This window comes from Elephas maximus, chromosome 3, assembly GCF_024166365.1.
Source record: "Elephas maximus indicus isolate mEleMax1 chromosome 3, mEleMax1 primary haplotype, whole genome shotgun sequence".
In the NCBI taxonomy this organism is placed as follows: Eukaryota; Metazoa; Chordata; class Mammalia; order Proboscidea; family Elephantidae; genus Elephas; species Elephas maximus.
In genome coordinates, this window is record NC_064821.1 from 36,310,518 (window position 1) to 36,335,422 (window position 24,905).

Here is a 24,905-nt window from a genome sequence, read left to right on the forward strand (position 1 = left end):
GTGGGGGAGGGGTGAAATGAGGGAGGGCTGGGGAACAGAGCTGGGGAGGGATCTGGGCTGGGCCCTCTCAACCTCCAAACATAGGGAGAAGCAAATGCCCTTGGAGCAAGAGAGTTTTGGAATGTTCTGTTTGCACCTCCATGACAATGGGGTTGAACTTTTCATAGTGATGTAGAGGAGGGAGTTCGTTTCGGGGACAGCAAAGGAGCGGGGAGTGAAGAACACCTGGGACATGGAAGCTTACGGTCTTGACACTGGGCTGCAGGACCAGGAAGGCTTCCTGAGGGTGGTGCCATCTGATCTGGGCCTTAAAGGATGAGTAAAAGTTTCCTAGGCAGAAAAGCATGTGTGTGTATATGTGTATAGGTGGAAATTTCTAGTTTTGTTCATTTTATCTACCTAATTAAATTTTATTTAATGCAATGACTTTAATTTTCTTTAACAAACATTCTCTGATTTTCTGTGGGATTCACAGACAACACTATGACACAAGCCTGCTCAAAGCAGCCCCAAGTCATTAATGATGATCTAACAAAAATAAATAAACCACCATCCGTCTGTCAGTCTGTCCTACTACGGCGGCTTGCATGTTGCTGTGATGCTGGAAGCTACGTCACTACTATTTCAAATGCCAGCAGGGTCACCCATGGTGGACAGGTCTCAGTGGAGCTTCCAGACTAGACTAGGAAGAGAGTCCTGGCTATCCACCTCTGAAAATTAGCCAATGAAAAACCCTATAGATTACACAGAACATTGTCTGATAGAGTGCTGGAAGATGAGCCCCATAGGTTGGAAGGCATTCAAAGTACACCAGGGCCACGACAGTGGACTAGAGCATACCAACGTCTGTGAAGATGGTGCAGGCCTGGGCAATGTTTCCTTCTGCTGTGCATGCGGCCGCCGTGAGTCAGCGTTGACTCGATGGCAACTAACAACAACAACAGTAGCAGTAATAGTAATAATAGCATTAGTTCCCATATTCTTCAGAGCACCCTCTGTGTTTGCTGAGCAGATGAGTGAGTAAATAAGCCTCTCTGGAATCAGCTCCTCTGGCCTCAGGGAGCTGAGAAGAGAGGAAGGTGCTGCAGGCAGAGGGGCTGCACGTGCCGAGGCCCTGTGGTGGGAACGGCAGTGTGTCTGGGAAGCACTAAGACGAGTGTTGAGCTAGCGGGTGAGGAGCGTTGGGTGGGGGCACTGGCAGGAGGCTTAAGTGGGAAGGAAGCTGGGGAGCTGGGTGTCCTGCGGGTGCTGAAAGGCACTGCTGGTTCTGAGCAGGGGAAGGAGGGTGTTAGGGGCCTGGCCTGGCCTCCAAGAGTTCCCAAGATCAATCAATTGATTGATTTTGTTGCCCTGTGAGCTGAATGGGATGGAAGCCACAGGGGGAGGGGGAGATGGAGAGAGACAGAGATGTGGAGGAGGAGAAAGAGAGAACGGGAGGGAAAGCTGAAGAGATAGAGAGGGAGAGAGACAGAGAGGGATATACAGAGACGAAAAAATGACAGAGAGAGAGACACAGAGACAGGCAGATGGACAGAGACACAGTGAGAGTCAAAGAGACAAAAACCAAGAGACAGAGAGAGGATGATGAAGACAGAGAGAAACATAGATGCACAGAGAGACAGAGACACACAGTTACCTAGAGAGAGACCGAGAGAGGATGGCAGCACAGAGACCCACCAGAAGGCTGTGAGGGTGACCCATGGAGAACCTGGGGCTGTGGCAGGAGATGGGAGGGGCCTGGCGGAGACCCCATCCCTGGAGGCACACCCAGAGAGAAAGAAGAGGGAGCACAGAAGCCCCCTCCCACCTCCCCAGTCCTCCTCTGCCTTTCTCTGATGCCCCCACCTCAGACCCTACCATGTGGACCCCCCCAGGCCACCCTGGGCCCACATACTTACACAGGGCCATGTCATCAGGTTAAAAATGGAAATGGCTAGGGCCTTTCTTTCTTTTTTTTTTTTTTTTTTTCCTTGAAGAAAATCCCAAGCCCAAATAAGGCGAGGGCCGGGGAGGCCGGTGAGCCGCCAAGTCTGTGACGGGGCGGGCGAGTGGCAGCTGGCCCGGCTGGGCAGGAGGCGGTGCCCACAGGGGTTAAAAGGCCGCTCCTCCACCCTTGCCTCACACTCAGCCCCACAGCTCCACCGCCACCATGGAGGCCATCAAGAAGAAGATGCAGATGCTGAAGCTGGACAAGGAGAACGCCATCGACCGCGCTGAGCAGGCGGAGGCCGACAAGAAGGCCGCCGAGGACAAGTGTAAGCAGGTGAGTTGTGCTGGGCCCCGCAGGGGCAGCCAGCACCCTCTCTGTGCTGGCTCCTGGGGCTAAGGCCAGGGTCGCTGGGGTCCTGTTGCCTGGGGCTGGGGCTGGGGCGGGGTGGAGAGAGTGAGGGGATCTTTGTCTTCCCCAGAGGGAACCCCCGGGGCTTGGAGAGGAGGAGCAACTGGACCCACCAACACTGGGGACCATGGGAACCAAGTGGGTTTGAGAGAAAGGAAGGAGGGAGAGAGGAAGAACGTGTGAGCAAGGGTGGGATGTTTGTGTCTGTGGGTGTGCAAGTGTGTGAGTGTATGTGTGTTGGGGTGAGGGGACCAGCCTGGGGTTGTGTGCACTGGGGTTGATGCTGTGGTGTGTATGTAAGTGGACATGAAAGTGTGTTTGCGTGTGTGTGTGTGCTTCGACTGGAGAGGGAGAGTGGTGTGGAAGGGTGGAGGTGACTGTGAGAACATATGCACACAAGGAGAGGTGTAAGGAGGGGCACAGGTGTGTATGTGCATGTGTGCAGAGGGGCTGTCAGTGGGGATGTGTGTGTAGCAGGAAGAGGCTGGGTCTGTGTGTGCGCTTGTGCAAAATTTGGCAGAAAAGTAATTGAGTGTGTCAAGGTGAGTGTGTGTTTGTGTTGGCCTCTGTGTTGGGTGAATATGTGTGTTGTGAGTGTGTTTCTCTAGATGTGTGTGTGAGTGTGCGTCTGCCAGGTGAGTGTGTGTTTGCATTGGAGTGTGTTGGGTGAGTGTGTGTGTCCAGGTGAATGTGTGTTTCTGCTGGAGCGTGTCTGTGTGTGTTGGGGTGTCTGTCTGTGTGTGTTGGGGTGTGAGTCTGTGTGTCACGGTGAGTGTATGTGTTGGAGAGTGTGTGTGTGTGTGTGTGTGTGTGTGTGTGTGTGTGTGTTGGGTGAGTATATGTGTTGGGGTAAGCGTGTATGTGTGTGTGTTGGGTGTTTGTCAGAGTGAATGTATGTTTCTGTTGGGGTATGCCTGGGGTGTGTGTCAGGGGGAGCGTGTGTTGGAGTGTGTCTGTGTGTGGTGGATGAGTGGGTGTTTCTGTTAGCATGTGTGTGCAAGTGTGTGTGTTCGACTGTTGTCTGTGTGGGGGAGTCGAGGTGAGAGTGTGTGTTGGGGTGAGTGTCTGTGTGCGTTGAGGTGGGTTTCCATGTGTGTTAGGGTGAGGGTGGAGGCCTGGGGGCCAGGTGGATGGAGACCTGAGGGTAGGCCTGAGAACCTCGGTGGTTCTCTGCGTCTCTAGGGGAGGCCTGCTGTCCCTGCTGCTGGCAGGCAGAGGGCAAGAAGGCCAGTCCCTCCTCTCCCATGGCCCAGAAGCCCACACAGGCCCTGGACACAGAGCTTGAGGACAAGATTCCAGAGGCTCTGGCAGTAGAGGCTCTCCAGGGAGCTAATGGAAGGGCAGTGGGCAGGAGCCTGGGCTGAGCAGAAGTCAGTTGTCCTGGGTCTAAGTGGCAGGAGCAGCCAGTGGGAGGAGAGAAGGGGTCCTGCCCCTCCTGTAGCACCCTGCTCCCCACAGGCTTCCCCATGCCCTGGTGTCAACCGCCCAGCCCTCAGGAGTGTCCAGGTCTCAGGTAAGCCCTGGGAGACACCCATGGTGGCACCAATGCCCAGCCCAGACCAGCCCAGGCCAGCCCTCAGGGAAAAGCTATGAGCTCAAATAGGTCCCATTCAAATCACAAGTCGACCACTGGACCACCTGGAGGACCTGCTCTGTACCTCGGTGGTCCTGAGTGTGGGGCCAGTAACAGAGGTGCCTCCCCGGCTGCATGGAAGAATTAGAGGTGGCTGTGCAGGTGGAGCCCTTGGCCTACGCCTGGCATCTGGCAGAGTAAGCATTCAATCATTGAGGGTTGTTTCCTGCCCCGCCTGACTTCCCCGTTGGGTCTCCCATCCCCGTGTCCCAGGGCTGCCCTAAGCGCCTGTGACACATCCGCGCAGGCTAGCCCCACCCCAGCACTCCCTGTCACAAATTCCCCTCCCTAGCTAACACAGACGCCCATCCTGTGTGGGTCATGAGCTGTCAGTTTTTCATTCATCATTTGGCCTTCACCATGAGGGATTTAACCAGAGATTCAGAAAAAAGTAAGTTTATGGCCCTAATTCTCACTACAGTGTGAGTGACTGATATACCTTAATCTCCCAAGGCAGCCACATATTCAGAACAGAAGGGTCCTCTAAATCTTCCAGCTGGCTGTGTGGCCAAGGAGGTGCAGGCAGGCTCTCCGACCTCCTGCTGGATTTATTCTGTTCCTCTTTCTCACAAAGCTGCCTACTGCAGTGGACTTGGGCTGGAATCTCAGCTGGATGGTCCTCTAGCTCTGTGACTCAGGGCACATTGCTGCCCCTCTCTGAGCCCTCAGTGTTCTCATCTGTGAAATGGGGGCAAACTACGCCTTCTGACGGCTTGGATGGAATTCAAGGCCTCCGGGCCCAAAGCATAAATCAGAGGCCCCGCACCCCTAGACGGCCAGGGCTGGCTGGGAAACAAGGCCGGAGGCAGTAGGGGACTCAACTGACTCAGAGTGGTTTATGCTGCAGGCAGCCAGCCAGCATGGGTCTGGAGGCCAGCCTGACCCTCGGGCACCCTGCAGCTATGTACCAATCCCAGCTCCGCCTGTGCAGTGTGGGAACGGGACAGGGAGGCCCAGCTCCCCCTTCCTGCCGCTCCCCTCCCAGGGCAGTGATATCCGCCACAACTGGCCTTTGACCCCACATCCTGCCTCAGCCCTGTTTGCAGGGATAAAGGTGTGCAGCCTTCTGGCCAGTTTACAGATGGGGAAACTGAGGTCCAAGGGACAGTGACTTGCCTGAGACCTTGCAGAGCCAGGGCCAAGCTCTGCCTCCCAGGCTAGGTTCCGCCTTCCAGGCTTAGCTCTCCACACTAGCATATGCCTGGTACATGGAATCCAGACAGAAGGGACAGGAACCTGATTCATGCCACTGTTCTTTATTCTCATACTTAGCCTCCTTCCACTGTAGGATTTGGTGTGAGAGCGTTTATTCATTCCACAAACTTCCCCTATACTCCCACTGTGAGTATCAGAGCCAGCCCCAGGCTGGGGGCTACTGAGGCCCAGAGTGACCTCAGCTCCAGGCCTAATTCTGGAAGAGCCCCCAAGCCAGGGGAGACACAGCCAGACACAGATGCCCCCAGCCTCAAGGCTCAAGGCTGGGCTTGAGGGAGGGCTGGGGCAGCCCCGAGCAGTGGTGAGGTCTCTGTCCAGGGCAGGGGGCATTGGGGATGGGGTGTCAAGGGTCAGTAGAAGCTCCCCGCCTCAGCAGAAGGTGGTGAGCAGTGGACAGAGCAAGCATAGTGCTCAAACTGCCAAGGGATCAAATCTCCGTTCTTCATGGCCTCGGGCAAATTCCTCCTTCTGAGGCTCAGTTTACCCTACTGTAGTAGAGGGGCTCAGGGAGATGGTATTTTAATGTGCCTGGTTCAAATGGTTTGCACTTGACTACTAAGTGACGCTCTGGTGGTGCAGTAGTTAAGGGTTACGGCTGCCAGCCAAAATGTTAGCAGTTTGAATCCACCAAATGCTCCTTGGAAACCCTAGGGGGCAGTTATACTCTGTCCTATAGGGTTGATATGAATTGGAATCGACTCAACAGCAACGGGTTTGGTTTTTGGTTTCACTAACCGTAAGGTTGGTGGTGTAAATCCACCCAGCAGCACCTCAGAAGAAAGACCTGGCGATCTGCTTCCGTAATAATCTTTACAGGCAAGAAAACTCTACGGAGCAGTTCTACCCTGCAACACATGGGGTCCCCACGAGTTGGAATTAATTCGATGGTAATGGGTTTGGTTTGGGTTTTGGCATATTCTAAATGTTCCATAGCCCCCTGCCCACCCCATCTCAGTTCCCACCCCAATGTTTCTGTCCAAACGTGGTCAGAAAAAGTCTTCAAGACCCCAACCCATCTTTCCGCCCTGATGAGCCCAATGCTGAAAATTCTGCTCTCACTCTTACGTGTTATGACAGTGCTGTGCCAGGTGCGTAGCCGGTGCCCAGTAAAAGCCAAGCCCCACAGAACTGGAAGGAAGTCAGGTGACCCCAGGGGTGTCAGCTGGCCTGGGAACACCTGTAAGGAAACCAGCTCATTTCCCAGGCAAGGCGGGGGTTGAGACCGCCGTGTGGGGGCTTTCGTTTTGTAGATGAGGACACTGAGGCCAGAAAAAGGCACAGGGTCACACAGACAGGATGGGAAGTCAGGCTTCTGGGATCCCTGCATGGAGGTCAGTGTCAGGCCCTGCAGATTCCGACTTCGGCCTGAGCTGTCCCACCCTCCTTGGGCTAGGCCCTGCTACCTCCCTCAGCCACCACGGACATCCCCAGAACAGGAGCCTGGGTGGCCCTTGAGACCTTTTACAGACCAGCCCTCCCTGCTCTCTGCAGTGCCTCAGCTAGGGACCACCACAGGACACCTCTGTGACTTCAACCGAACCTCCCAGCCCTGCCTCAGCTGCCATCCCACCCCCTCCCCACCCCACCCAGCTCAGCAGGACACTCAGCAGGCCCAGAGACAAGAAGCCCAGACAGGGGCCCTTTTAAGAATTTGTACCAATCCACACACAAACACACACAGTCACACAGCCCCTGGTCCCTTGCACCTGGTACTTTAACCTGATACCTTGCACCTGGTACTTTGTACCTGGTATATTCTGCACATCATCTCAGGTGAGCGTTGCAACCCAGATTCAGAGCTGGGTTTAGAAGCCGAGGGAACAGCAACTCTTATAGCGCAGCCTCTTCGGGGAAGAACAGAAGATAAGCAAGTAAGGGAGGGATCAGGAGGGCAGGCCCGGGGTGAGGGACAGGCTAGGGGTTGATGTACAGAAGTGCTGGGTTTAAATCCCACGCTGTGTGACCTGGGGAAAGTGATTTCACCTCTCTGGGCCTCCTGCTGAGAAGGAGGCAGGAGACTGAACACGGCCTGAGTGGCAGCTGTCTGCCCACCCTGGGGGACCAGTGGTCAAACCACCAGAGACACAGCTAGAGCAGGGCTGCACCAGACTCCAGGCTGAACTTGACCACCCTAGTGAGTGTGGCCAGAAGGGACAGGGAAGGCTCCCCAAGCTGACCTTTGACCTATGTGGTGTGAGTGAGTGGGGTATGGAGAGGTCATGCGGTCTGGAACCTGTATCCCCCAGACCTGAGCTTCTCAAAGGGGGGTGGCGTGGGGAATGGGGACAGACCCTCAGGATAAACGGAGAGGACTGAAAATTTGGGAAAGGGACATTTTTATTCAAACATAGGCAAATGTGCAAGAGTTTAAAAGATTTAACTTGGGCCGTCAAAGAAAGTGGTCTTTGAGGGGTTGGCCTCTTCTAGTCAAACCCCTAAAGTCTTGGATTGGGGGGGTCTGAGCCCCACAGCCCTTAGGGGGTGTTTTGGTGAGACAGTCTAAGAATTGATGCCTGAGGGCAATGGGGAGCCATAGATAGTTATAAGCAGAAGAAAGGCAGATACGTGGTTAGAAAGTTTCTGTGGCTGCCAGTGTGTGAGTGTGAGCGTGTGTGTGGAGAGAGGCAGGCCTACAGGGGATAGGCTGGGGATGGATGTGAGGGAGGGTTCAGGCCCAGAAAATGAGACCCCCTTTCTGCTTAACCTAGTATCATGAAGAGGCACCACCCCCTGAAACTGAGATGCAAAACTGGATGTATTTTTCTGGGAAATGTGTCGGGACTTCTATCAGCTTCCCGAAAGCTGTGCTCGATTCTGCAAGGGTATTGGGGACCCCTAAAAGGATAAGAACAGCTGGTCCCCAGGTCAGAGCTGCAGGGAGAATGGAGGCTGTGAAAATAGTACTGTTGCTGGAGTCAGTTCCAACTCATGTCTACTCCATGTGTTACAGAGTAGAACTGGTCTGTAGGGTTTTTATGGAACCAGATCACCAGGCCTTTCTTCCAAAGTACTGCTGGGTGAGTCTGAACTGCCAGTCTCTGGGTTAGCAGCCGACCACAAACCGTTTGCGCCACCTAGAGGCCTTGAAAATAATACTAACAGGTAACATTTTTGAGCACCACATACTATTTGGAAACGCTGGTGGCTCAGTGGTTAAGAGCTATGGCTGCTAACCAAGAGGTCAGCGGTTCAAATCCGCCAGGCGCTCCTTGGAAACTCTATGGGGCAGTTCTACTCTGTCCTATAGGGTCGCTATGAGTCGGAATCGACTCGACGGCAGTGGGTTTACGTACTATTGTTAAGGAGCCTTCGTGAGCCTTCGTGGTACAATGGTTAAGCGCTTGGCTGCTAAAGGAAAGGTTGGCGGTTTGAACCCACACAGTGGCTCCTCAGGAGAAAGACCTGGCGATGTGTTTCTGTAAAAATTATAGCAAAGAAAATCCTATGGGGCAGTTCTACTTTGACACATGGGTCACTATAAGTCAAAATTGACTTAACTGACAATGCATATTATGTAGAATTCCCTGGGTGGTGCAAATGGTCAAGCGCTTGGCTGCTAAATGAAAAGCTGGTGGTTCAAAGCCACCTAGAGACGATCTGCTCCAGAAAGGTCACAGCCTTGAAAGCCCCATGGAGTGGCAGTTCTACTCTGCACGTTTGAGATCACCATGAGTCAGAATTACTGGAGGGCAATTAACAACATACTATTGTTTTCCCTCTTTTACAGAGGAGGAAACTGAGACCCAGGGAGAGACAGCGGGTTCTTGTGAACATGGGGGACAACCCTGCGCCACGGGGAGGTGTCCCCCAGGTTGACAAGTGCCCCCATCTGTCCCCAGGTGGAGGAGGAGCTAACACACCTCCAGAAAAAGCTGAAGGGGACGGAAGACGAGCTGGACATGTACTCGGAGAACCTGAAGGACGCGCAGGAGAAGCTGGAGCTGACTGAGAAGAAAGCCTCCAATGTACGTGCGCAGTAACGGGGGCGCGCGCGGCAGGGTCTACAGGGTCCAGGGCCGGAGGGCGCGCCGGAGGGAAAGGAGGAGCATTCCAGGCGCTTTCTCCAAATATGTCTCGAATCGGGGCCTTCTCCAGCAGCTGCGGCCAGCGGTGCAGACGTCAGGCCCGCCCCCGGGGTGTGACGTCGCCCCGGCCGCGCTGACCTCACCCCGACGGCGGCCGGGCCGGGGGCGGGGACGGGCGGGGGCTGCCGGCGCTCCAAAGGCTGGCGGCCGGGGCGGCGGTGCTGCAACGTTGTCTAGCCAAGCCTGCGCCCCGCGTTCCGCCGCGTCCCGCAATGGCCGGCCTCAACTCGCTGGAGGCGGTGAAGCGCAAGATCCAGGCCCTGCAGCAGCAGGCGGATGAAGCGGAGGACCGCGCGCAGGGCCTGCAGCGCGAGCTGGACGGCGAACGCGAGCGGCGAGAGAAAGTGAGCGCGCGGAGCCCCGCCACCCCCGGCCCTGCGCCCCGCACTCCCACCGGGACCCCGCCACCCCCGCCCGGGCCCCGCCTCCCCAGCATCCCCGCCCCGGCGCCTCCATCCCTTCGGCCCCAGGAATCCCAGTCTGGCGCCCCGCGCCTTCTGGGACCCCGCGATCCCCTCCCGGCGCCCCGCCCCCGGGACCCCTTCCCAGTGCCTCTTGCCCCGGACTCCCCGCCTGGCGCCTCCCGGCCCGGGCCCCGTGATCTCCGCCCTGGCACCCCCCACGGGCGCCCCCCCAGAACCCCTTACCCGCCCTGCCGCCTCCAGCCCCGCGCCCCCTGAAGCTGCGTTCCCCGGGGACCCTTCCCGGCGCCTCCAGCCACGCACCCGACGCCCCCCACCTGGGACCTCCTGCCCGGCTCCCCTTAAGAATCCCTTCCGGCGTCCCGCGCCCACCCCGGGGTCCTCCGCCGCGTACTCCCCAGGTCTCCTGCCGGAGATCCCCGCCCCGGCGATCCCCTCGTCCCCCGGCCCACACGCCCCGGGACCCCTCACCCCCGGGCGTCTCCTGCCCCGCGCCCCTCCTTTCTTCCTTTCTCTCGGTGCCGCCCGGTTCCCGCGCTCAGCGCCCGCGGCCCACTTGAGCCGCCTTCGCGCCCTCGGGCCCCGCCGCAGTCCCCCACCGGGGCCGTAGCCGAGACCCCCGGTCTGCCGCAGTCCTCCCTCAGGGCCCGGGGAGGGGGCGCCACAGCCAGGCGAGGCGGGGCCGGGGAACGGGAAATGGGGGGAGGGGCGGGGTGCGCGACCGGGGTAGGGGGATGCTCCTTGCGCGATAGGAGCCCGGCCTGGCCCGGGGTGGAGAGTGGGGGGACGCTGAGCTGCTATTGTGTGGGGCAAGGCCGGTGGAGCACACTGGGGCGGCTCACTTTCTGGCTCTACAGCTCTGCCGGGCTCCCACCGAACTTTCCCGGGGCGCGGCAGCGACGTGTCTGCCCTGGGCGGGCGGGGGGGGGGGGGGGCGGGGCGGAAGTGCTGCCTGAGCAGCCTGCCGGGCCCTGCAGGGACCAGGGACCGGGATACTAGCTAGCATGGAACTCGCCACCCACGCTCATCTGTGTGTCTGCTGTGTGCCTGCGCTGCATGCAGTGGGGCCTGAGGTATAAAGGGTGAGGAGAGGCTTCGACTCCCCCTCACCGTCGCCACCGCCCCCTCATCATCCCCACCACCCCTCAGCATAGAGAGTGGCCACACCTATAATGGGGAGACACCTGGATTCTAGTCTCATCTTACCTAGCATACTACCTAACACCTTGTCCAGCTCTGTAGTTGACCTCCTGGAACCTATTTCCCCACCTGTAAAGTAGGGGTGATGATAAAGTAGGGGTGATAATAGTGCCTACCTCATTGGGCATAGATGAGGACCCCAGCATGGGGGTGGGCACATAGTAGGTGCTCAATTAGGGCTTTTCTCCTCTCCCTTTCTCCCGGGAGTTCACAGCATAATGGACGGGGGGTTGTAGGGACACACAAATGAGGTGGGGGTGTGGTTAGTGTCATGGGGGTTCTCTAGGCTCTGTTATGGGAACATGGCAGAGGGAAGGAGGTCTCAAAATGGAGGATGAGTAGGGTTTTAAAGAATGAATAAGAGTTTCCTGGGACAAGGGACCTCAGTGTGCAAAGGCTCAGAGGCAAGGAAGTTGGGGGGATGGGAAGCCAGGGGCCCTGGAATCTGGGGCACCAGACCTCCAGGTTGGGACCCAGAAGGAGAAGAGTTTTGAGGTGTATGGACAAATCCCGGAGAGCACCCAGGCCAGAAGCCTTCTCCTCCCCAAACTGCTGGGCAGTTAATCCTGTAAGGCTGCTTTGGCCAGAAGAGGCCTTAGAAAACTGTGTGTGCCTTAAACAGTAGCTGGTTTGGCCTCTTTCATATACATAACCTCTGTCTGATCTCATCCCAAGTCATGTCACAGGAGGACAATTACTTCTGCTTAAAAATGGCCTTTAGCTGTGTGCCAAGACTTAGTAGTAATGGGACAGGCCAGTTGGGAGGAAAGATGTGCTTGGAAAGTTTAGGACTTCTTAAAAACTTCCCTTTACAAACCGTGCTTCTCCTGGGCAGGGGAAGCTGGGGAAGGTTTCTGGGCAAAGGAACTAAGCCGAGAGACAAAAAAAAAAAAAAAAGCCTCTCTCGGCTGGAAGAGAAAGCCAAGAGCCGGCGTGTGGCAGACTTCTGGGGCAGCCTCCAGACAGCTGGTTTCGTTTAGATTTTTGTGTGATTAACCGACATCTTCCTGTTCCTTTGCCACATGTATCTAGCGAGCCTCTTTTACCTTATAAGGGAAATCCTTTGTAGAGTATGGAAGGCTTTGATTGCAGGAAGAGGTGGAGCCCTAAATGACTAGCAGTGACAAGCATTTTTTCAAAAATATGTATATACATACATAGGCATATATGGTTAAGTGCTCAGCTACTAGCCGAAAGGTTGGTGGTTCGAACCCACCCAGACGTGCCTTGGAAGACAGGCCTTGTGATTTGCTTCTGAAAGGTAACAGCCTTGAAAGCCCTATGGAGCAGTTTTACTCTGCACACATGGGGTCGCCATGAGTCAGAATCGACTCAAGGGCAACTGATAACAACTAGTTTGGTTTTTTGGGTTTTATTATTTTTTTTTTTTGGTATGTGCCAAGTACAATGCCACGCCCTTCAGTTATAGTCCTCACAGCAGGTGGGAGAGTAGAGAGGCTCAGAGAGGTCCTACAACCTGCCCATTGCCACGTGGCTACAGAGTGGCAAGACCAGGATTCTAACCCGAGTCCTGTGTTTATACGTTCTACCATGGTACCTTCACTGTAGATGAAGACACGTTGCAAAGCCAACAGCACCATTCGGACACAGCTTCTGTGCCTGTAACAAGGTTTTCTTTCCTTTGCATACCTTTTTGTCCAATCCTCCATTCCCCCTCCCCCACAACTGTATAGCCAACATTTAAGTGAGACTCCCATATTCTTTTTTTTGTGTGTGTGGTGCAAGTATACACAATAACACATTCACCGACTCAAGTTTCTACATGCTCCATTCAATGGCATTGATTACTCTCTTCGTGTTGTGCAACTCATACCCCTATCTTTTTTCTAATTGTTCTACCATCATTAACTTAAACTCAGTGCCCACCCAAGCAAAAACTCCTCCTTTAACCCCCACTCCCACCCCTAAACCCAGTGCCATCGAGTCAATTCCAACTCATAGCGACCCTATAGGACAGAGTAGAACTGCCCCACAGAGTTTCCAAGGAGCACCTGGCGGATTCAAACTGCTGAGCGTTTGGTTACCAGCCGTAGCACTTAACTACATGCCACCAGGGTTTCCTGCCCCCAACCCTGGAAACCACTAATTAACTCACTGCTGTTGAGTCGATTCTGACTCATAGCGACCCTATAGGACAGAGTAGAACTGCCGCGGAGGGTTTCCACTGGTTTCTGTATATTTGCTTATTTCATATAAGTGAGATCATACAATACTTGTCTGACTTATTTCCACTCAGCATGATGTTTTCAGAGTTTGTCCGTGTTGTGGCATGTATCAGGATTTTATTTCTCTTTAATGTTTTGGGGGTTAGTATTTTATCGTATGTATAGACCACGTTGTGTTTATCCGTTCACGTGTGGGTGGACATTTGATTTGTTGCCGCTTTTTGGCTGTTATGAAAAGGGCTGCAGTGAACATTGGAGCACACGTTTCTGCCTTCACTTCTGGGTGTACACCTGGGAGTGGAATTGCTGGATCGTATGGTAGTTCTATGCCCGACTGTTTGAGGAACCCCCAAACTGTTCTCCACAGCGGCTGTACCATTTTACATACCCGCCAGCAATGGAGGAAGGTTCCAGTTCCTCCACAACCTCACCAACACCCGTTTTCCGTTTTTTTGTTTTTTTTAAATCCTTGCCATTCTAACGGGGGTGAGGTGGTATTTCATTATGGTGAGGCTCCCATATTCTTTTTTGTTGTTGTTGTTTTTAACCACTCAGTGATTCCTTTTCCAATTAAATTTTTCTATGAAAATATACACAGGAAAACATACACCAATTCAACCATTTCTACGTGTACAATTCAGTGGCATCGATTATATTCTTTAGGTTGTGCCACTTTTCTTGATATCCTTTTCCAAATTATTTCACCATCATTAGCACAAACTTACAGCCCTCCTAAGCTTCTCATTTAACCTCTCAAGTTGCCGTTGTCAGTTTGATCTCATATGTATAATTCTTTAAAACAAAAAAAGTGCAAGGTATTCTTTTACAATTCAGCTAAACTATTGTTTGTTTGGTTTAAAGAATGACTTCAGGGGATAGTTTTGGTTTAAGGTTTAAAGATTTCCTCAAGGCAGCAGTTTCAGGGATTCATCCTGCCTCAACAGCTCCAGGAAGTCTGAATTCAATGAGATTTTGAGGTTCTGTTCCACATTTTCCCCCCTTTTGATCAGGATTCTTCTACAGAATGAGGCTCCCATATTCTTGCATTTATCTGCCCTTCACATAATTGTGAATAGACCCTCTATGGCAGGGTGAGCCAGGTTACCGATGGGCTTGCACTTTAGGAACTCTAGCAGTCTACCCACTGTGCTTTTTCAGGGGCCTTACCATTTGGGTTCATTACAAGTTTTTGGATAGGCCAGCTCTGTTGTCTCAGAGCCCATGACATGCTCCATGTCTCTCTTCTGGTTCTGACCTGACCTCCCATCCTGTGCTGGGGCACACACCTTTAGTTATTGAGTGACAGATGTTCCCTGGCATTTTGGGAGACAATCATACTGGAACTTGACATTCCCTCTCCAGACAAGAGCAAGGATGCCTTACTGCCTAGGTTCCTGGTGGGCTTTGGTGAGGGAGTGTGCTCGCTGAGGGAAGGGGCATGGTGTGGGGGGCGGGGGGTGGCTCCCACTACTGGCATTCCTGTTATTTCTTAACCTGGCTGCCCTCTGCCCCCTCTCTCCAGGCTGAAGGTGATGTGGCAGCTCTCAACCGACGCATCCAGCTTGTGGAGGAGGAGCTGGACAGGGCTCAGGAGCGCCTGGCTGCGGCCCTGCAGAAACTGGAGGAGGCGGAGAAGGCTGCAGATGAAAGTGAGAGGTAAGGATGCCTAGGATGCAGTGGCATCGGCGTTTGCTTCTGGAAAAAAGTGGTCATACGGCTGACCTCCCAGAGCTGGGGTGAAAGTCAGTGAGATCTGCATTGCACACACACAAAACCAAACCCGTTACCATCGGGTTGATTCCTACTCATAGAGACCGTATAGGCCAGAGTAGAACTGCCCTGTGCAATTTCCAAAGAGTGGCTGGTGGATTCAAACTCCCACCCTTTTAGGTAGTAGCCAAACACTTAACCACTGCCTTAAAGGCTGCATCTGGATCCCAGGTAGCCCCCAGACTACTGGGATGAGAATCTCACCCAGTGGCACCAACCCCTGGGTGTTATGTCCATTTAGCCTGATCATGTTCTACACACAAGACAGGTACCTGGTTTTGGCAACAGTGAAAACTGTTTTAATTACTCACAGACAGCAGACAACAGGAATAGTTACCATGATGAGCAGTCCCACCCTGGTTCAAAAGCTGTCCGGGTGGGGCATGCTCTCAGGCAGGGCTTTAGGCAGTTGGGCAATGTCTTAGTCTCCTAGTGCTGTTATATCAGGAACAGCACAAGTGAGTGGCTTTAAAGAGCAGAAACTTATTTTCTAACTGTTGAGGAGGCTGGCAGTCTGAATTCAGGGCACCAGCTCTGGGGGGGAGGTTCTTTCTGTCAGCTCTGGGGGAAGGTTCTTGTCTCTTTCAGCTTCTCTTCCTTGGTTTCTTGGTGATCTCCATGTGGCATCTATCTTCCACCATCTGTGCTTCTTTCTTTCTGTGTCAAATCTGCCCCTTTTATATTTCAAAAATGACTAGGTTTAACAGCCTCCGCTAGCATGAGACCAGAAGAACTAGATAGTGCCCCACTACCACTACTGACAGTTCTGATCACAATCACAGTAGAAGATCCTGGACAGAGTGGGAGAAAATGTAGAACAAAATTCAAATTCATAAAAAAAAGACCATACTTACTGGTCTGATAGAGACTGGTGGAACCCCCAAGACTATGGCCCTTAGACACCCATCAGACCTGGAACTGAACCTGCTTCTGGAGATCACCTTTCAACCAAACAATAGACAGTCCTGTAAAGTGAAAATAACACTGTGAGACCAAAAGGGCAGCACTTGCCCGAAAACAAAGTTCAGAAGGCAGGAAGGGGCAGGAAAGATAGGCGAATAGAAATGAGGAACCCAGGAAGGAAGTGGGTAGAATGCTGTCACATTGAAGGGATTGCAACTAATGTCGCAAAACAAAATGTGTGTAAGTTGTTGAATGGGAAGCTAATTTGCTCTGTAAACTTTCACCCAAACTACAATAAAATGTTCAAATAAAAAAAAAAAAGTGATTAGGTTTAGGCACACCCTATGCACATATGGCCTCATTAATATAACAAAGAAAACTCTATTCCCAAATGTTATTACATCCGCAGATAAAGAGGTTTGGGGGGACAGAAGGAACGCTGGTGGCGCAATGGTTAAGCACCCGACTGCTAACCACAAGGTCAGCAGCTCGAACCAGCTGCACGATGGGAGAAAAGACCTGGCAATCTGCTCCCATAAAGATTACAGCCTTAGAAACCCTATGGGGCAGTTCTGCTCTGTCCTGTAGGACTGCTATGAGTCAGAATCGACTTGATGGACAACAATGACAAATTCAATCCACAGCAGGCCGTGACCACTGTTACGTCAGGGACACATGCAAACCAGGGCCGTGAATGCACTCAAGACTGACAGCGCTCACCTCCGTGGCATCTGCCATGCTCAGCCAGAAGCAGGGCTGTGTGTCCTCCTGGCGGGCTCTCTCTCTGGCATGCTTTGGCACAGGCCTGAAGGACTGAGGGTGGATTGTGTGATTCACAGAGCAGAGGACTCTGTGTGGTAGCCAGTGGGGTCCTCTGTGGTGACAGCATGGGCCAGACAGTGGTCAGAGCCTATCTGCCACGTGAACACACCAGAATCTTCACTGGGCCCATCCACAGCGGCCTTCTAGCATAAACTCCAAATGAGTCATTTCTTACTGTGCTGTTGGGACCGTAAGCTGGAGATTCAAAAGCAAGTAGAGACTTGAGTTGTTCAAGTGGTGTCTTAGTTTCCTAGATCTGCTGTAACAGAAATGCCACAAATGGGTGGCCTTAATGAGCAGAAATTTATTTTCTCACAGTTCAGGAAGCTGGCAGTCCAAATTCAGGGCACCAGCTCTAAGGAAAGGCTCTCTCTGGCAGCTCTCGGGGAAGGGCCTTGTCTTTCAGCTTCTGTAAATCTGGAGTCCTCAGTTCCTTGGCCATCTCTCCATGGCATCTGTCTCCCCTCATTTGTGCCTGCTTCTCTGTGCCTCATCTCCTCTTTATATCTCAAAAGTGAGTAGGTTTAAGACCTCCCCCTACACTGATACGGCCTCGTTAACATAACAAAGAAAAATCCGATTCCCTAATGGAATGACACCCACAGGTATACTCATTGCCATTGAGTCAATTCCAACTCATAGCCACCCTACAGAGCAGAGCAGAACATAGAACTGCCCTATAGGGTACCCATGTCTAATCTTTACGGAAGCAGACTGCCGCATCTTTCTCCTGTGGAACACGTGGTAGGTTCAAACTGGTTAGCAGTGGAGCACTTGACCACTGTGCCACCAGGGCTCCTTCCATGTGTACAGGGGTGAGGATTTACAACATATATTTTGGAGGGACACAATTCAATCCACAACAAGTAGAAAAGGTTTCCTGCAATGGAAGAGCCAGTGCCAGGGGCATGGACCCCAGTGCAGGCTTCTGCTGGCCATGTTCACAGTCAGCCCAGCCCAGGCAGATGTCTCACTTCAAGGATCTCCCTAGTGGCAGAGAGCCTGGGAAGGCCACTCACAGGTTTGCACAGCATCACCAGAGGTCTTTGGTGACACATGTGTTGGAGACCACTGTGTTTTGATAGGTCCCTGGGTTGCATCGATGGTTTGCACTCAGCTACTACCCTAAAGGTTGGTGGTTTGAAGCCACCCAGCAGCTCCATGGAATAAGGCCCTGGTGATCTGCTTCCGTAAAGATCACAGCCAAGAAAACCCTATGGAGCAGTTCTACTTGGTAACATACGGGGCTGCCAGGAGTTGGAATTGACTCAACAGCAACAGGTTTGGGATGTGGGGTTTTTTGTTTCTTTTTTTTTTTTTCTTTGGTGAAAAGAGTTCTGACACGGAACTGAAGGATTCAGATTCAAGCCCTCCACTGCCGCTTACTATGCGAGCAGGTCGCTTTGATCTCCAGGCACTGCAAAGTGCTTCCCAAGAGTCAGTGTGCTTGCTCTCACACCAAGGGTAAGGCCTTATGCAGGACTAGAGGGTGTGTTGACAGTTAGCTGAGCGTTGTGTGACAGACCAAAGGGACGTGTTGGAGTCCAGCAAGAAGTCTATGTTGCTCCACTCTGGGCAGGCTCCACACATGTTGATATGTTAACCTGGATCAGCCTCTTTGAAGTTCTCTAATATCTGAAGGTGTCCTCAGGAGGTGCAAATAGTTAACCACTGGACTACTAACTGAAAGATCGGAAGTTCAAAAGCACCCAGAGGTGCACTGGAAGTAAGGCCTACCGAACTGCTTCTGGGAACCAGCCAGTGAAAGAAAACCCAATGGATCCCAGAGGTTCGATCCACAGCCAATTATAGGGATGATTCAGGACTGAGCAGCATTTCATTCTGTTTGCATGGGGTCCCCGCGAGTCAGAGCTCACTCGACAGCAGCAAACAACCACCACAAACCTTGAGCTTGACCTCTCTGTGCTAACGCACCTTTTTCACAGGGTGGTTATAAAGGTTGAGGCACGTAGAACAGTGCCTGGTAATCAGTGAGTGCCCTAGAGCTGCTGTAACACAAAGACCACAGTAAGTGGTTTTAAAGAACAGAAGTTTATGTTCTCACAGTTTAGGAGGCTGTTGTTGTTGTTAGTTGCCATCGAGTTGATTCCGACTCATGGAGACTTCATGTGTGTGTCATCCAGAAACTCCTAGAAGTCTGAATTCAAGGCACCCACTCTATGGAAAGCCTCTCTTTCCGTTGGCTCTGGGAGAAGGTCCTTGGCTCAGCTTCTGTAGCCCCAGCATTCCTCAGTTCCTGGCGATCTCCACGTGGCATCTGTCTTCCCTCCATTTGCTTTTTTCTGTGTCTGTGCTGTGGAGCCCCTGGGTGGCACAAACATCGAAGCATTCAACTACTACCTGAAAGGTCAGCAGTTAAAGCCCACGTACAAGCACCTCAGAAGACAGTCCTGACAGCCTGCTTCTGAAAGGTCATAACCTTAAAAACCCTATGGAGCACAGTTCTACTCCGCACACATGGGGTCACCATGGGTTGAAACTGATGCAACAGTAACTAACAACAACTCCAGTGTCTACGCTGCTCGTTATAACTCAGGAGTGATTAGGGTAGAGACCCACCCTCGTTAACATAACGAAGAAAACCCTATGCCCAAATGCAATTACATTCACATGTATAGAGGTCAGGATTCCAGCATATTTTGGGGGCACAGTTCAATCTCTAAGAAAGATCGGAGATGATGTTGAAATGCACAGACTTGGGGCAATGTGAGAGTGGACGGTGGTCTTATGAAGTTGCTCCTTGCAGAGGCATGAAGGTGATAGAGAACCGGGCCATGAAAGACGAGGAGAAGATGGAAATCCAGGAGATGCAGCTCAAAGAGGCCAAGCACATTGCTGAGGAGGCCGACCGCAAATACGAGGAGGTGAGCAGGGCTGGCGGATGGCAGCAGCAGCAGCAGGAAGTGGGGAGGAAACGGGTCTGCTGATAGAGAGAGCCCAGGGCTGCTTAATGGAAACTCTTGGTTAGGTCAGCTGTCCTTCTGCAGCCACATCTGTTTTTCCAGAGTTGGCCACTTGGCCAGAAAACCGTAACTTCCACAGGGCCAGAGGTCCTGGGGAGCTCTGTTTGGTGGAAAAACCAGATAATCAAACCGCTCTTGTCTGTCACCTGGATGTTTTGGCAGCACAAACCAAAAAAATGCAAACCCGTGGCTGTCCAGTTGATTCCAACTCATGGTGACCCCACGTGTTACAGAGTAGAAGTGCTTCCTAAGGTTTTCTTGGCTATAATCTTTACGGAAGCAGATCACCAAGCCTTCCTTCCATGGAGCCACTGGTTGGGTTCAAACTACCCACCTTTAGGTGAGCTGCTGACCACAAGGGACCTTTGGGCTGCACAGTGTGGCTAAAATCAAGATGCATGGTCCTCGGCCACAATCTGCAGACCAGAAAAGCCCAGGCCCTCTGGTGCACCACCCTAGCTCAGCGCTTCTCCCCTTCCTCGTATGCCTTACTCCTGGGGCGTAAGGGTGAGAATTTACATTTTCTCCAGGAGTCAGTGGGTGGTGCAAATGGTGAACAGGTTCAGCTGCTAACTGGAAGGTTGGAGGTTCAAATCCACCCAGAGGCACCTCAGAAGAATGGCCTGGCAATCTACTTCCAAAAGATCAGCCATTAAAAGCCCATGGAAGGGAGCCTCTGGGTAGCACAGATGATTAAGTGCTAGACTTCTAACAGAAAGGTTTGCAGTTTAAACTCACCTTGTGGCATAGTGGTTAAGTGCTACGGTTGCTAACCAAAGGCTTGGCAGTTCGAATCCGCCAGGCACTCCTTGGAAACTCTATGGGGCAGTTCTACTCTGTCCTGTAGGGTCACTATGAGTCGGAATCAACTCGATGGCACTGGGTTTGGTGTTTTTTTTGTTTGTTCAAGAGGCACCTTGGGAGTAAGTCCTGGCAATCTGTTTCTGAAAAGTCACAGCCTTGAAAGCCATATGGAGCAGTTTTACTCTGTTACACGTGGGATTGCCATGAGTCAGAACCTCTGAAGAAACTTAACAGCAACTGAAAAAAAAAAAAAAAACAGGCCCCAGGGTTGAAGAACCAGCAGGAAGCCCCACACTGTAGATGGTTTGGGTCTGTGGCTTTGCTGTCTGCATAGGGGCCTTTGGGGGAAGGCCTCCTACAGGACAGGGGTGTCAGGGATCAGTCTCAGTCGAGCCTTTCTGTCTCCACAGGTAGCTCGTAAGCTGGTCGTCCTGGAGGGCGAGCTGGAGCGAGCAGAGGAACGTGCAGAGGTGGCTGAACTGTGAGTGGCAGAACCGGACGGGTTGGGGTCTGGCCTGGCTCATGGGCGGGAGCAGGCGGGAATTGCCTGTGGTAGGAACTGACTCTGGCCAGGGTCTCTGCTGAAGTGGCTGAGCACCTGGGACACCCTGCTCGGTCCCTCCTCATTGCCTCTATGGGTGACAAAGAGAAATGGTACCTGTTTATTCTTGCCCTGGGAGACGTTGCCCACGTGTGAATTGTTCCTACAAAGATGTTGGGGAACTGGCGTGTGTCTTCGTTTGCTAGAATTGCTGTAACAGAAATACCACAAGTGGGCAGCTTTAAAGAACAGAAGTTTATTTGCTCACAGTTCAGGAGAATAGAAGTCGGAATTCAGGGTGCCAGCTTAGGGCAAGGCTCTCTCTATGGGCTCTGGAGGAAGTTCCTTGTCTCTTTTCAGCCTTGGAGATCTTTATGTGGCATCTGTCTCCCCCATCTGTGCTTCCTTGCCTCTGTGCCTAATCTGCTTCTTTTATATTGCAAAAGTTATTAGCTTATTAAGACAGACTGTAGTCTGATATGGCCTCATTAACACGACAAAGAAAAACTCTTTTCCCAAACAGGATTATTCCACAGCATAGGGGTTAGGATCCCAACACATATTTTGGGGGGACACAATTCAGTCCGTGACATTGTGAGAGAGGGGTGGTAGGAGAGAACCCCACGGTCCCGTTTTCCTAAAGAGGCTTTCTCGGGAGCCCGTCCCACCCCAGCAATGTCTACATGATCGTCTCCTCGTGTCAGTGTTTGGCTGTGACACATTCCTGGGGAGAGTGAGAAGCCTGACCAGAATCCAGCGAGCTCCAAAAAATGGAAGGCCTCCCCTGTTGGCAGTGGCTGAGGAGCCTGGTTCCGAGTGCTTCCCGCAGTGCTGAGAGAGCTCTCATTTCACAACCCGTCCCAAGTCTCTGATTGCTGTCTCCCAACCTCCTGTCCTCGGTCTCGTCCTTATACCTTCTGGGGTTGGCCTCATCAATCATAGATTTCACAAGGCCATGTTGCCTCACCCTTGGCAGGACCCCAGAAGCCCTTTACAAACCTCTCAAATATTCCCAGGCTAGCCACGCCTTGGCCTGGTATGACTGGGGTTTGATAAGTACACAGCCTTCCCTCTCAGAAAAATCCACTAAAAATGTTTTCCCACATTCCTTCTGGGGGCCCATTGTGAAAACTTCTTCTGGGAGAAATTACTTGCTCCGAGGGAGGACGAGTCACAAAAACCCTTTGTCTTTGTGCAGAAAATGTGGTGACCTGGAAGAAGAACTCAAGAATGTCACAAACAATCTGAAATCGCTGGAGGCGGCCTCAGAAAAGGTTGGTTGGTGGTGACTACTTTTGAGGGCGACTTGCCGGCTTTGTTCTTGTCTTTCCCCAAGGGACATTGAGTGTGCCAAGGTGTATCAGGAATCTGACCTTTGGTTGTTAACAGTAGTTTTTTGCCCAGCAGCTCAGTTCTTTTCTCGTATGAGGAGGTGTCCAGTGGCTTGATTTCCCATACAAGCTCTTAGGTCTTCTTCCATGGGGTCTTGGAACCATCTTTTATCTCCACTTTGGATGAGGCTGGAGATGAAGTAGGAGATTGGTACCTGGTGAGGAGTCCCTAGGCCCCTGGCTGGTGCAAATGGTTTGTACTTGACTACTAACTTAAAGGTTGGTGGTTCAAACTCAGCAGCGCCATGAAAGAAAGTCCTGGAGATCTGCTTCTGAAAGGTCACAGTCTTGAAAACCCTATGGAGCACAGTTCTGCTGTGACACACGTGGGGTCTCATGGGTCAAAGTGAACTTGACAGCAGTGGGTTTGGTTGTCGTTTGTTTTGGGGAGAGTTTGTTTTTGGTTTAAGGAGTCATCGTGTGGTGCAAATGGCTAAGCGCTTGACTACTAACTGAAAGGTTGGCAGTTCAAACCTACTCAGAGGCACCTTGGAAGAAAGGCCTGGCGATCTGCTTCCAAAAGTTACAGCCTTGAAAACCCTTTGGAGCACAATTCCACTCCACATATGTGGGGCCACCATGAGTCAGAATCAACTCGGTGGCAGTGGGTTTGGTTTTTTGGGGTTTAAGGCTCTTCTTAGGAAGATCTGGGCATACTTGTGTAAGTACAAAGCCCATGCTCACCTGAATCCCCAGGTTCCTCCAGAAATACCTTCTCGATGGTTGAACAGCAGATACCAGAGGTGGGATTGGGCTTTTGGATTGAAACAGCTCCCAGAGCAGTCACTGCAGGACAGAACCACGTTAGGAGCAGTGTACACGCTCGTCCGGCCCTGCTGAATTCCCAGCCTCAGCCTTCTCCCTCCTTCTCCTGCCCTCCATCTGCTCTGAGCTTCAGTGTCACAAACATTCTGTGTTTTCCCCTCTCATCCAGTTCTTTGAGCTGTTTACTCAGCCTGGAGTCACTTTCCCTCTTTTCTGTACTCGATAAAATCCTACTCATTTGTTTGCTATTGGTAGCTGCTGTCAAGTCAGCTCTGACTCATGGCCACCCCGTGCACAATGGAATGAAACATTGCCCAGTCCTGGGCCATCCTCACTATCACCTGCATATACAAGTCCATTGTTGCAGCTGTTGTGCCAATTCACCTCACCGAGGGTCTCCCTCACCCTTGCTGGCCTTCTACTTCACCAAACATGATGCCCTCCTCCAGCTCTACAGCCTTGTCTGATGTCACCTCTTTGCCAACCTACCAAGGATCCCCCGTCTCACTCCCAAAGCACTCTGTTACTTGGTATGTCAGTCTCTTCCTCTAGACCAGAATCTGAGCTCTTCAAGGGGTATCTACCCCCAAGGCCTAGGGCAACTTTTAGTAAGCACATATGCACTGCATTTATTCAGTAATTATCTGAGGATCAAATATGTGCCAGGTACAGTGCTAGTAGTAGAGATACATCTCTGAAAAAGACAGATAGGGTACTATCCTTAAAAGCTGGAATCTAGCAAGGAAGGCACACAATTCATTGATTCATTACAATAAATGTGGTAAACCATGACAGGTAATGAAAGAAATAGGCTACACAGAAGAGAAACAACCAACCCAGATGAGAAATCTCAGAAGAGATGTTTTAGTCGAGGCCTAAAGGATGAGTATACCACTCATCTGCCAATCTGTCATACCTTGGTGCCTTGCATGTTGGTATGCTGCCGGAAGCTAAGCCACCAGTATTTCAATACCAGCAGGGTCACCCAAGGTGGATAAGTTTCAATGGAGCTTCCAGGCTAAGACAGACCAGGAAGAAAGGCCTGGCGACTGACTTCCAAAAATCAGCCAGTGAAAATCCTACAGATGACAATGGTCCAATCGGCCACCAATCACGGGGATGGTACATGACTGGGCAGCGTTTCACTGTGTTGTGCATGAGGTCATCATGAGTCAGAGGCCGACTTGATGGCAGTTCACAACGATATTAATCTGAGTTGAGCCTTGAAGGACAAATACGGTTTCTGACAGGTCTACTCCTCCGAAAGGTAGTAATGGGAAAAGGAACATTCCACGCTAGGGTGCACACTCATAGGCAAGGGCTGGGAGACAGAAGAACGTGTCTTCAGAGTGTGGCCAGCCCCTTGGGGAAGCTGGTGGAAGATGGGGTTCGAAACACAGGCCAGGTCAACTCTATGAACGCCCTTGAGCGGAGTGTTTTTCTGTTCAGTTATCTGCCCCATGTTCATCACACTTTTTTTTTTTTAACTTTTAAAAAATTTACTGTGGTAAAAATACGCACAAGAAAACACAGGCCCTCTCAGCAATTTCTACAATTTAGGAACACTGATTATATTGCTCGAGCTATATAACCGCTCTCGCTATCCTTTTCCACATCATTCCACCACCATTAACACAACCTTACTGCCCCCTAAGCGAAGACTCCTCCTTTCCCCTTCCCTCCCATCCCTGGTTGTTGTGTTGTTAGGGGCCCTTGTGTCGATTTTTGACTCATAGCGACCCCATGTGTTACAGCGTAGAACTGCCCCATAAGGTTAATCTTTATAGGAGCAGATCGCCAGGTATTTCTCCTGCAGAGCCACTGGGTGGATTCAAATTGCCAGCCT

At 52.1% G+C, this 24,905-nt stretch overlaps 2 protein-coding genes across 5 annotated transcripts in view; one reads left to right on the plus strand and one right to left on the minus strand.

Annotated features, from left to right (window-relative positions):
- LOC126072306 (cytochrome P450 4F2-like) overlaps positions 1-1,938 on the minus strand; it is an 85,002-nt gene extending 83,064 nt beyond the window's left edge. The window contains exon 1 of the mRNA XM_049877268.1: positions 1,899-1,938. The gene's annotated coding sequence lies outside the window, so the exon portion shown is untranslated. The remainder of the gene's footprint in view (positions 1-1,898) is intronic.
- A 176-nt stretch (positions 1,939-2,114) lies between these two features.
- The window catches only part of TPM4 (tropomyosin 4), a 29,308-nt gene continuing 6,517 nt past the window's right edge, over positions 2,115-24,905 (plus strand). The window contains exons 1-6 of one of the 4 annotated variants that reach the window (XM_049877285.1): positions 2,115-2,263; positions 9,026-9,151; positions 14,602-14,735; positions 19,342-19,459; positions 20,773-20,843; positions 22,102-22,177. In XM_049877285.1, coding sequence (XP_049733242.1) covers positions 2,150-2,263; positions 9,026-9,151; positions 14,602-14,735; positions 19,342-19,459; positions 20,773-20,843; positions 22,102-22,177 — 639 coding nt within the window. In that variant the 5' untranslated portion in view covers positions 2,115-2,149. Of the gene's footprint in view, positions 2,264-9,025; positions 9,152-9,366; positions 9,616-14,601; positions 14,736-19,341; positions 19,460-20,772; positions 20,844-22,101; positions 22,178-24,905 lie in introns of those variants that run through there. The other 3 variants (XM_049877282.1, XM_049877286.1, XM_049877284.1) reach the window with 3 other exon arrangements.